This window comes from Pseudorasbora parva, chromosome 24 (genome assembly GCF_024679245.1).
Source record: "Pseudorasbora parva isolate DD20220531a chromosome 24, ASM2467924v1, whole genome shotgun sequence".
NCBI classification, from domain to species: Eukaryota; Metazoa; Chordata; class Actinopteri; order Cypriniformes; family Gobionidae; genus Pseudorasbora; species Pseudorasbora parva.
The window spans coordinates 34,484,995-34,498,589 of NC_090195.1; the positions used below are offsets into that span (position 1 = coordinate 34,484,995).

Sequence of the window (13,595 nt, forward strand, 5' to 3'; positions counted from 1 at the left end):
CCCCTCCTAAACCTAATAAAGATCAGCCCGAGAACCTGTTTGTTGAGGGAAGTTTATCTTGGCAACTGCAGTCTATAGGGCCCCACGTTTTTTGGATGGATATCGCCCCATCCCTCAACTGTTTTATCTTCGCTTTCTCTCTTCCTCCTCCCCTTTGCATATTTGTCATAAATGTCAATAAAGCTTAGAAATGTTGCCCGCAGGCTGAGTTTGATATCAGCGTTTCTACTTGCAGGCATTGGTATCTTCTTAATCTGCTTCAGTTCATGCAAAGCATCCAACCAACAGACACGAGGAGAAGAAGAAAATCCCGCATTGGAGCTTTACATACTTAACTGAAAGGGGTGGGGGCTGCAGGCGGTGCTGATAAAGTTTCACTCAATATTTCAGGACGTTTATTTACAGCACAGCAGCAAAAGCTCCTTCTGATGAAAATGTACCCGCTCTAAAGTCACTCTCATAATGCGGTCGTGTTGGAGGAGCTGTTAAGGTGGTTGGAGTGGATTTAAAGGGATAGTTCACCCAAAAATGAAAATTAGCCCATGATTTACTCACCCTCGAGTGATGGTGCATATGACTCTCTTCTTTCAGACGAATAAAAGTTAAAGGGTTAGTTCAATCAAAAATTAAAATTATTGTATTAATTACTCACCCCTCATGTCGTTGGACACCCGTAAGACCTTCGTTCATCTTCAGAACACAAATGAAGATATTTTAGTGTAAAGCTGAGAAAGGCTTCAGATAGGCCTCCATTGGCATTCAGTCCATTCCCACTCACAAGACCCATAAAGGCCCTAAACACATCGACACACAGCCCATCTCACTACAGCGGCTGGACAATCATTTGACACTGCGACGAGAATAGTTTTTGTGCGCAAAAAACATCAAAATAATGACTTTATCCACCAAAAACCAAACAAATAAAGCGTACTATGTACAGAAAAGCAGATAAGTCCAGAATATGAATCCAATGTGTTTAATTACACATTAATCACTTTCCTCTCATAGAAAACCAAGAAAAAGCTTATAATGAGACTTAAAGTATAGTTTTTATGAGGCTCTATTGAGAGAAATGCAATATAATATACATGTTCTCACCTATAGATGCAGCAAAAATTTACAAACTGCACCTTTAAAAGGTGTCATGAACTGGCTTTTTTAATTTTTTATACTGTTGTTTGAGGTCAACTAATGATGTTTGTGTTTTTTTTTACATTCAAAAACATAATAAGTAATAGGCTATTTTCTACACTGGTTTTGAGGTTCTCTCCTGAACGCTGGGTTTTGATGGGCGTGCCGCACTGGAGACTTGGAAGTAAACGCCCACGGCTAGGATTGGAGAAGATTTGCATATTTAATGAGCTTAAGCTCCCCTGTCAGTCCACATGACGGAGAGGAGAGAGTGAGAGAGAAGCAACCAGAATAATTTTCTCGATCAAAGGGCTCGTAAACGTCTTTATCAAACAAACACTGTTTTATTTCTCATCGACACGCGACTATTATTAATAATTAGTAATTGGACTATTATTTTTATATTACACATAGCCCGTAAGATTGGACGATATAAGCGTGAACCGCGCACACACATACATGTTCGGCGCGTGCGCTGCCCTTCTGATGTCAACCAGACAGAGAGAGAGAGAGAGAAAATAGCGAAACAAGAACGGAATATAATGAGATTGATCGGCCTGCCGGGCTTTGCGAGCCCTGGCCCATACATTTCCAGGTCCAGCGTGCTAAAGCTATGCTCTGTTAAACACGTGCACATAAGCAGAACGATATATAACAATGCAATACTATCACATATAAAAACACGTACTCACATCGGTGTGTTGCACCATTCCTGTCAGATCCAAATCCAGCATCGACCGGAGATTTGTTCACAAACAATCCCGCAGTGAACTGAAGTGAATATGTCTTCCCCTCGTGAGCTGGAACTTCCTTAAAAATAAAGTTCAACCACTCATTCCTAATATTAGGATCAGAAAGAAGCTTATGCAGCGACTGTGTTCTTCCACAACCAGGAATAGCGCACTATCTTAATCTTCCTCTGCATATTTATTGTTGTTGACCAGCTAGCACGAGCCCTCCATGAATAGGTGAGCGGGGCTACTGGATTAGACCAGTCGGTGGACGGGGCTACTGGATTAGACCAGTCGGTGGATGGGGCTACTGGATTAGACGAGTCGGTGGACGGGGCTACTGGATTAGACGAGTCGGTGGACGGGGTTACTGGATTAGACGAGTCGGTGAGCGGGGCTACTGGATTAGACGAGTCGGTGGATGGGTCTACTGGATTAGACGAGTCGGTGGGCGGGTCTACTGGATTAGACGAGTCGGTGGGAGGGTCTACTGGATTAGACGAGTCGGTGGGAGGGTCTACTGGATTAGACGAGTCGGTGGGAGGGTCTACTGGATTAGACGAGTCGGTGGACGGGTCTACTGGATTAGACGAGTCGGTGGGCGGGTCTACTGGATTAGACGAGTCGGTGGACGGGTCTACTGGATTAGACGAGTCGGTGGGAGGGTCTACTGGATTAGACGAGTCGGTGGGAGGGTCTACTGGATTAGACGAGTCGGTGGACGGGTCTACTGGATTAGACGAGTCGGTGGACGGGTCTACTGGATTAGACGAGTCGGTGGACGGGTCTACTGGATTAGACGAGTCGGTGGGAGGGTCTACTGGATTAGACGAGTCGGTGAGCGGGGCTACTGGATTAGACGAGTCGGTGGATGGGTCTACTGGATTAGACGAGTCGGTGGGCGGGTCTACTGGATTAGACGAGTCGGTGGGCGGGTCTACTGGATTAGACGAGTCGGTGGGAGGGTCTACTGGATTAGACGAGTCGGTGGGAGGGTCTACTGGATTAGACGAGTCGGTGGACGGGTCTACTGGATTAGACGAGTCGGTGGGCGGGTCTACTGGATTAGACGAGTCGGTGGGAGGGTCTACTGGATTAGACGAGTCGGTGAGCGGGGCTACTGGATTGGACGAGTCGGTGGACGGGTCTACTGGATTAGACGAGTCGGTGAGCGGGGCTACTGGATTAGACGAGTCGGTGGGAGGGTCTACTGGATTAGACGAGTCGGTGAGCGGGGCTACTGGATTAGACGAGTCGGTGGACGGGGCTACTGGATTAGACGAGTCGGTGAGCGGGGCTACTGGATTAGACGAGTCGGTGGACGGGTCTACTGGATTAGACGAGTCGGTGAGCGGGGCTACTGGATTAGACGAGTCGGTGGACGGGTCTACTGGATTAGACGAGTCGGTGGGAGGGTCTACTGGATTAGATGAGTCGGTGGACGGGGTTACTGGATTAGACGAGTCGGTGGGCGGGCTACTGGATTAGACGAGTCGGTGGACGGGTCTACTGGATTAGACGAGTCGGTGGGCGGGTCTACTGGATTAGACGAGTCGGTGGACGGGTCTACTGGATTAGACGAGTCGGTGGGAGGGGCTACTGGATTAGACGAGTCGGTGGACGGGGCTACTGGATTAGACGAGTCGGTGGGCGGGTCTACTGGATTAGACGAGTCGGTGGGCGGGGCTACTGGATTAGACTAGTCGGTGGGCGGGGCTACTGGATTAGAGGCGGTGTTTCGTTGTGCACTGACGTCAGTAGAAGCACAGGACTGTTTGCTGAGCCTGCTGTGTATAAAAACTTTTCTTTGACTAACAAGTAGTTTTCAGCTCTAAAACTTATTACCATGACCTTTTATAAATCAACAGCTCAAGGAAAAGTTGATTCCTCAATTCATCACCCCTTTAATGGACCAACAGTTATAAAAAAGACAAAGTACATTATATCCTACATCATTAATAAACAGTGGAAAGACAGCAACGTAGTAACATCATATAATTAAAAGAGACACCTGACGAAAAACTTTGGCAAACTTAAGGAAATTATAATAGATACATGAAATATGCACTTGACATTCATTTTACATGATTCTCAGTTATTCATATTCACAATCTAGTATTTGTACAACCTTTACATTTTTATTTCAATTGTAATTAACAATTCATTTAATTTTATCTTTGAAGCAGATTTGCTACATTACAGCATGAATTAAAGTTTCTTAAGGGTCAAGATCAAGTTATCTGCATCAAACCATCCCATAATCCATCACTAAAATAAATGCATGGCTCAGATTAACTGGACACCATGTGTGCAAAAGCCCAATACAGTTATAAAGTAATTATGCCATTACAAATAAATGTCTCAATCAAATGGCTGTGTATATAGTATTATAGACCACACAATATTATACAATTATTTTTAAATACATTTAATTAAAATTATTATTGGCCCTGGTTCAGTAAGGAACTCTTGTAATAAAGTAGCAGTGTAGATTTTAATTATAAATGCCACTTAAAAGATGTAATCTAATCCTGTTCACATGAAATACGTACATTAAATTTACGGACCTGTTGCTGAATGAGTGTTGAAGAACCAAACAATCCAAGATCATGCCAAATCTCATAACTGAGTTATTGATATAAGAAGAATGGACTCCTGTACTCACACTTAGATTGTCATAAACACAGAGGGAAAACTTATCCAACATGCTCGCTCACCCTAAACACAAATGTGCATTCTCTCGTCATATTCTGGGCTCATCTGCTTTTCTGTTTACTGAATTTGGTCATTTAATATCACGTTCATTAAGCCACGAAACTGACGATTAGTCATGTGGGTTTAATGTTTGCTTAGAATTTATTCTGCACATGCATTTCCATTTCCAAATTAAGGGATTTTATTTTTTTTTTTGTAATATTTGGCATTTCCATCACTCGTTTCTGACGCAATACTTCAAAATGGGTGATGAAAACAGCGACTGAAGACTGGATTAATGATGCTGAAAATTCAGCTTTGCCATTTTTATATATATATATATAATCTGATTATATATTTAGACACCAGATATAGTTTTTACTAGTGTGTGCAGGACTATAGTTCATTTATGTAAGTGAGGAAAGCTAAATAAAGTAAACTGTGACATATTATACCCAAAAATTCTTCATACAGGGACCAAATGTGAGACCAAAATTGTTCAGACACTTTGACCTGACCATATTTTGCTTCAGTGTTTTTTCTTTAATTGCCAATGCTAAACTCTCAAGTCCCTAACCCAATCGTATAGTACTGATAATGGTTACCTTGTAAATAAAATATACTTTAAAAAGTGTAAGATAAGATTGTGGTCTGCAGGTATTTTGAAAAGGAGTTATTGGTTTTTGTGTGTGTGTGTGTGTGTGTGTGTGTGTGTGTGGTCTAACCTACATGCATGCCGCTTGTTTTTATTGGCTTTGAGAACGGTGTAACCAGGATATGTACAATTACAGAATTAGTCCTCCCTCAAGCAATGACAAAGCCCAGCGCACACCGCAGAAAGGAGGGGGGCTTGCATCAAAAAACCCAGTTCTATCCATCGTTCTACTCCCTTTTTTTTCCGCTCTTTCCCAAGACGGTAGAGAAAGTCCCAGGGTCGATAGAGAGGTCGGCATTCACTACTCCACACTAGGTGGACATAATGACAGTTAATCAATTCAACCAATCAGCTTCCACTATTTCTCACTGCCTTAAGCATCTTCAATGTCGTTGTCTATATTGAGCAAACTTCAGACGGAAACGCCGGCTCTACAAAGAATCCGCCGACTAGTTCCTGCCGGAGCGTTGACACTTTCCCTGGGGAAACTTGGCACGGACGCCGGCCCCTTTGATACACATTCCACCCATAATCTCATACCGTCGGTCAAGCAGGGTCAAGCTGGTGTGAAATGACCCCTGTCCTCTGGAGGACCCGGCCAAGATGCGTGCTCATTAGTAATGTAAGGACTTACTGGAACGCCATTCCTAACGCCGCTTGGATTGATCAACAGTTGCATGGACAGACTGTGGATTATAAGCAAGCTTTAACAGGGATCCAACTGTGTGTTTACCCTGTGGGTTCAGATTTAGCACTTGGCTAATGAAGGGGTTCTTTTTGGGGGGGGGGGGGGGGGGGGGGGGGGATTAGAGAGACAGAAAGGGAGGAACAGAAAATAAGACAGATAAGTGAGGAGTATGCTGATTAGCAGTAATGGAAGTCATGTGAAACAGAGCGCAACTTCATGCAACAGCTGCATGTTATAATACGACAACACTCAAGAGTCGCAGAGATAAGATCCAGGTCCCACATTCCAGCCTCACGTTCTGCTTCCTGTTAACAAATAGAAAACATTACTCAAGGTGTTGAGATAATATTGTTCTCTGTGTGCATATCTGTTGTCCTTTTGATAAACTGTGATGCACACCAGCTGTGTTTCAGGTGCAAATCCTAGAGCTTTTGGGAGAGAGGGTAAAATACTTATTTGTTCCCGATCTGCTCTGTGCTGTTGTGTCTCTGCACCCTAATGTGAAACCAGACTTCTGATCGTTCCCTATCCCCTATATAGTGCACCGTCGGATCGTCCCCTATCCCCTATATAGAGCACTGTCTGATCGTTCCCTATCCCCTATATAGTGCACCGTCTGATCGTTCCCTATCCCCTATATAGTGCACTGTCTGATCGTTCCCTATCCCCTATATAGTGCACTGTCTGATCGTTCCCTATCCCCTATATAGTGCACTGTCTGATCGTTCCCTATCCCCTATATAGTGCACAGTCTGATCGTTCCCTATCCCCTATATAGTGCACTGTCTGATCGTTCCCTATCCCCTATATAGAGCACCGTCTGATCGTTCCCTATCCCCTATATAGTGCACCGTCTGATCGTTCCCTATCCCCTATATAGTGCACCGTCTGATCGTTCCCTATCCCCTATATAGAGCACCGTCTGATCGTTCCCTATTCCCTATATAGTGCACCGTCTGATCGTTCCCTATCCCCTATATAGAGCACCGTCTGATCGTTCCCTATCCCCTATATAGTGCACTGTCTGATCGTCCCCTATCCCCTATATAGAGCACTGTCTGATCGTTCCCTATTCCCTATATAGTGCACCGTCTGATCGTTCCCTATCCCCTATATAGTGCACTGTCTGATCGTTCCCTATCCCCTATATAGAGCACTGTCTGATCGTTCCCTATTCCCTATATAGTGCACCGTCTGATCGTTCCCTATCCCCTATATAGTGCACTGTCTGATCGTTCCCTATCCCCTATATAGTGCACCGTCTGATCGTTCCCTATCCCCTATATAGTGCACTGTCTGATCGTTCCCTATCCCCTATATAGAGCACTGTCTGATCGTCCCCTATCCCCTATATAGTGCACTGTCTGATCGTCCCTATCCCCTATATAGAGCACTGTCTGATCGTTCCCTATTCCCTATATAGTGCACCGTCTGATCGTTCCCTATCCCCTATATAGTGCACTGTCTGATCGTTCCCTATCCCCTATATAGTGCACTGTCTGATCGTTCCCTATCCCCTATATAGTGCACTGTCTGATCGTTCCCTATCCCCTATATAGTGCACAGTCTGATCGTTCCCTATCCCCTATATAGTGCACTGTCTGATCGTTCCCTATCCCCTATATAGAGCACTGTCTGATCGTTCCCTATCCCCTATATAGAGCACCGTCTGATCGTTCCCTATCCCCTATATAGTGCACCGTCTGATCGTTCCCTATCCCCTATATAGTGCACCGTCTGATCGTTCCCTATCCCCTATATAGAGCACCGTCTGATCGTTCCCTATTCCCTATATAGTGCACCGTCTGATCGTTCCCTATCCCCTATATAGAGCACCGTCTGATCGTTCCCTATCCCCTATATAGTGCACTGTCTGATCGTCCCCTATCCCCTATATAGAGCACTGTCTGATCGTTCCCTATTCCCTATATAGTGCACCGTCTGATCGTTCCCTATTCCCTATATAGTGCACCGTCTGATCGTTCCCTATCCCCTATATAGAGCACCGTCTGATCGTTCCCTATCCCCTATATTGTGCACCGTCTGATCGTTCCCTATCCCCTATATTGTGCACCGTCTGATCGTTCCCTATCCCCTATATTGTGCACCATCTGATCGATGCAAACGTGACTGTAAGAGCATGACGATTGTTCCTAACACCATTATCTCCTGTGAAAAATGCCAGGTGTTTGCCCCTTTCAGCTTCTTCTGGGATTTGCTCTTAGTTTGAGGTTATAGCTCAACGTCATTCTATTGGAACAACAATGTACTGTAATCAACAGTATTATTGGCGTCCAGTCAGTTTTGCCTCCTACGCATTTCAAAATACTAGGTTCAAGACCTTTGACTTTAATATGCTTTGCACAATCAGTCTTGAATGTAATCTGTATTAATTTTCACATTTTGTATTTATTTTCCAAACAATGTGACCCATAGTGCATGAAACTACGAGATTCAGTGGTGCGTGATAGGCCCAGAATCATTAATTCCCTATTCACTTGTTCTAAACCTTGAACCATATGCTTTGGTGTGTAATTTGTTGCATACCATTTAAAGACATGAATGATGCCTCAAATCATGTGGCTTATTGAGGAGAGGGTTGCTATTACTTTCCTTAGCAATCAAATGTACAATTGTCCCCTATAGCAATCAATAAAACTGGCCACTTGCATTGAACCTAAGCCATTTCTTGGTCTATAATAACAGCTACTGGGGCTTTTTCAGACATTGGACAGCCATCTGGCAGTCACCCAGAACACCCTAGCATCTTGCTAGTGACAAAAAACGTAAACAGCCCTTATTTCACCATCACATTCTGGACGATACTAGATCATTTTGGTGCCCGTTTTTGAAAGCACTCCTCTCGTGTGAGCCGATGTACGAAATCCCAACAGAAGTCTGTGCATGCACACGTCCACACATGCTTTTAAGCGTGCAAGGCTAGTGAGGTGTAAGCAGGCCTTCATTTAGCCATGAGGCGCAGGGATGTGGCACGTTAGCTACCTCACAATCCCACCTAATGGATCCTAATAACGGAGAAGAGAGAAGATGGACAGAGTCTGAGTGGACACCCCTCACAATGGCCACTGTGATGACAGAAATTTGTAGGTTTGATATTTCTTCCCCAGTTCCTTTAGGCAAGAAAGAGATCTAACCCTGGCGGTCTGTCAAATGTCTAGTAGATGATTGGCCCGGTATGGATAGACATTGAAGGAACCCGTTATTTCCTCTCGATGTTAAGTACACTAGCGGGCCTCAGGCGGAGTGGTTAACTGTTTGCGTTCAGCAAAGAACTAGACTTTTACATTGTCTTAAGAAAGTTGTCTTGGACAACTTGCCACAACCATGCTAGCTTGTTATAGGTGGAGTCCCTATGATATGCTGCTCTCTAGATTTGATGCAGGTCCTTCTGTTTACCATCATGTCTTAAAGGGTTAGTTCACCCAAAAATGAAAAATATATTTCATTAACTACTCCCCCTCATGTCGTTGGACACCTGTAAGACCTTCGTTCATCTTCAGAACACAAATTAAGATATTTTAGTGTAAAGCTGAGAAAGGCTTCAGATAGGCCTCCATTGGCATTCAGTCCATTCCCACTCACAAGACCCATAAAGGCCCTAAACACATCGACACACAGCCCATCTCACTACAGCGGCTGGACAATCATTTTACAATCCGACGAAAATAGTTTCAAAATAAAATAATGACTTTATCCGGCAAGTTATTGTCTTCCGTGTAGGTCTCGGCTAGCGGATTTGTGTGAGCGGGCTGATTTGTTTCCATTTCTCCTCGAGAGGCTTCACGAGCCTCAACAGCGCAACCGTCACTTCATTATACATTATATAGCCTAATATTATCCACTAATTATCCGGACAAGCCTTAATCTCGAGCCCTGCAACTGATCAGAAAATGAAACGAAACGTAATGTAGTGGAATTGAAAGTATAATATTTGCTGCTAAATGTAATGAAGTAAAAGTCAAAAGTATGAGTAATGATTCTACGTAAAGTAAAGTACAGATACGTGAAAAATGTACTTAAGAAAAGTAACAAAGTATTTTTACTTCATTACATTCCCCCACTGGTAGTCATCATGACTTGCTAGGACAAAAACTCTGATTAGCATGAAAAAGACATTTTATCATGTGTCGAGGGATCATAGCGTGTCCAATTAGGGCAGTGTGTGGGTTTTGTTCTGTCTGTTTCTGACCCTTCTTTCTCTCTTCCTCACAGGCAACCACGTAAAAACCCTAGCACTGTGTCACAAGAGTCTTGGGATAAAGTCTATCCTCCCGGCGAGGTCTTTCAGAGCGCCAAAGAGAACCCGCGCTACTCCAGCTACCAGGGATCCCGCACGGCAAACGGCTACCTGGGCGCCGCCACGGCCACGGGCCTAAACGCTCGCGTACTCCTGGAGACACAAGAGCTCCTGAGGCAGGAACAGAGACGAAAGGAGCAGGAGGCTAAAACAAAGCTACCGACGATGGAGGAGACTCCCGCCCCCAGCCAAACCCATGTTCCTACAGCACCCAAAGGTCCCTACCGACAAGATGTGCCACCATCGCCCACCCAACTCGCCCGGCTCAACCGTCTACAAACCCCAGAGAAGGGCCGTCCCTTCTACTCTTGAGACGAGAGATCAAAACTGTATTACAGCAATAATATTGAATGGAAAGAGACTTAAGAATGGACAAAGGATTCTGGGTAATTGTTTTTTTACAGGGTTTTTTTTAGGGTTGCCATTTTTTTACTCTAGTTTAAGCCGGGTGCACACTGTGTGATTTTGGCCAAGATTTAGCTGTCTGAGACAAATTTTGCAAATCCTAAAAGATTCCTCTGATCCTAGGCTAAAATCTGACGTCTTTGATCGTTAGTTTGACATGTTCACCGGCAGCCGATTAATGAGCGCTGCGATCAAATTTTACCTCAGACGAATTTCTTGGTGTATCAGAAGATTTGGCACACAATCCTGCAGTGTGACTTCTCCTACGACGACAGTCAAATATCTCCGTTTTTCAAGACAAACTATGACCAAAACGAGAGCTAGAGATTTCTTTGTAGCCAGCATTTCAGTCCCGTGTGACCACGTGTAATCCAGCTCACGGTCACCGAACACGTCATTCATTGATGATATAAAACTCCGGACGAGTTTTCTTGTGTGCGTCTGCATTTAGCACGCCTTGACTATCGTACAGTCTGACATTAATGACAGCTATGATCTTACAGTGTGACCATGTTCGTACAGTCTGACAAGTAACATCCGCAAAGGATTTTGAAAAATGTGTGCAGGACCCTTTAGTGTTGTCAAAAGTATCGACCGCGATTCTAAATCAGTACTGACATTTTGAAAATGTGACACTGAGCGCTGTTGAGCAAAATCGTAAACACCTCTGACTGGCCATTGTGGTCACGTGCTCATCAAATGTGTCTGTGAGTGGCTACAACGATCAGCGCTTCACAAACATGTTGGTAAAATTCATCAATGGGTGCGTTTACATGCATAGCAGTAAGATGATAACTCATATCAGATAAAAAAATCAGCTTATTGAAATAATCAGTTTTCCCTGTTTACATGCAAACCAGTAAACTAACAATTGATTAATAATAATAATAACTTTAATTTATATAGCGCCTTTCACAAAACCCAAGGACGCTTAACAAACAGCAAGGGAAGGGAAGGGGGGAGGGAGAGAAAACCGAGCAGTTATGGACCATAGGCCTCAGTGAAGAGATGTGTTTTAAGTTGTTTTTTAAATATATTTATATATTTGTTAATAAACATAATTGACAACTTACTTAATAACCCGGGTTATTTCCTTGTATTGACGTCAAAAATAATAATGTCCGTATCTGACTCAGAGTTTTTCAAACGTTACCTCAGTTGTGATGTTAAAGCTCGCACTGTATCAGCGGGAGATTTACGGCTCATATTGTATTGTATGCTTACGCCGTTTATGACCTTACCCAATAAAAGAAAGCGCGTTACTGCGTTTACATGACCATGTTCATTGTCGGCTTATTAGGCATACTCGGCTTTAGAACGTGCATGTAAACGCACTGAGTACGGCGAAAACTAAAAAATTTCTTGACCGACCACGGAGCCTCATTAGCCGGTTGAAACCGCTTAGTTTAAAATATGCTGCGCTTTTTGAAATAACAGCCCCGAGCCACGCCTGCAATTTTGCATCTCTCTATGATCTCTCTGCCTCCCGCTCTCACACACACACACTGTCCCAGCGCCTTTTTTAAATCCTCTACAGCGCAAAACGCAGCGCCGAGGAGCTTGTTTGTAATCGGAGGACAAATGGCTCCTTAGTTTTGAAATGGTTTGAGTACAAGGTGAACGCGTTGAAAATAAAGGCATTTGTCTAGCGTTAGAAGCTCATTTGAAACATTGCCGCGGCTCATTTAAGAAAATGCTTTAGAGGTAGTGCTAACAATAATAAAGAAAGATGACGATCAACACCTTATGTGTTACCACTGAAATGTAGATGTAATATATTTCCAAATGTAAGCACGTCTTGCGGGTGTCGCGTTTTCAGGTGATACATCAGGCGAGCAACGACCATACAAGCATCCACAATGTCCACGCGATTTCCCCGAGAGAAAAAAAATAATCTTGTGTTTTCAACCACTCCTGCTTCCAAAACACTTTCAAACCCCACCGTGTGTTGATCATTGTAGCCAATCACAGGCACATCCGATGAGCGCGTGAGCACAATGGCCAGTCAGAGGAGTTTACGATTACAGCTCAACAGCGCTCAAAGCGTCACATTTTTAACATTTCAGTACCGATTTGGTATCGAGGTCAGTACTTTTGACAATACTACTCTAGTTTGTACATCAGGGCTATTCAAATCTTGCCCTAGAGGGCCAATGCGCCGCAGAGTTTAGCTCCAACACACCTGAACACGCTAATGTCTTCAGGATCATTTAGAAAATCACAGGTGGGTGTGTTTGATCAGGGTTGGTGCTAGCCTAGAAATCTAGACTCACCCTAGCGGCCGCAAATCTAATCTGCCGCGAGTGTCGTCTAGCTCTCAATACACTTCTTAGCTTTAAAAGTCAAACTCTGGTCGGGCCAATCACATCGTGTATAGAGCCGGTGGGTGTGGCTTAATGACGGCAGAGTTGCATTTGTGTGCTTCTAGTAAACACAGAAACTGGCGAACGGCGGTCTTTCGAATCAGCTTTGACCGCGACTCTGGAAGACTTGGAGTTAAGCTTTTCTCTGAGAAAAGAACAAAGAACGGCACTGAAGTCATTCTGAAGAAGGGAAGATGTGTTCAGAGTTTAGCCGACCGGATACGGTGAATGTTTAATCTATCAGCTCCGCTTCACGCTGCTCTGGTTGGCTGTAGCGCTATCCAATCACGTGCAGAGGGAGTTTGTTTAGCTCCGATTGAGCCGTCAATGGTGAGTTTCCAGACCAAACATCTTGATGTGGGTCTGGCTTGTTAGGCTAGGTTGTAGCTAAACTCTGCAGCACATTGGCCCTCCAGGGCAAGATTTGAATAGCCCTGATGTACATACTAAAAATCTTTGTAGAATATCCATCTCCCATCCTTGCTTTTGACAAATGTGTGTGTTTGTACTGAATTCATTGGCGTTACGGCACTAGGTTCTCTTGACAATCACATGACAGTCGCCCAAGGCTTCCATACATGGCTGTTTCCACCATATTGTGACCTACATA

The 13,595-nt window shown here is 44.1% G+C and overlaps 1 protein-coding gene across 3 annotated transcripts in view; it reads left to right on the forward strand.

Moving 5' to 3' along the window:
- pard3aa (par-3 family cell polarity regulator alpha, a) overlaps positions 1 to 10,832 on the forward strand; it is a 623,737-nt gene extending 612,905 nt beyond the window's left edge. For all 3 annotated transcript variants that reach the window (XM_067434978.1, XM_067434980.1, XM_067434979.1), the window contains one exon: positions 10,133 to 10,832. In XM_067434978.1, the coding sequence (XP_067291079.1) occupies positions 10,133 to 10,529 (397 nt within the window). In that variant the 3' untranslated portion in view covers positions 10,530 to 10,832. The remainder of the gene's footprint in view (positions 1 to 10,132) is intronic.
- Positions 10,833 to 13,595: the final 2,763 nt, after the last annotated feature.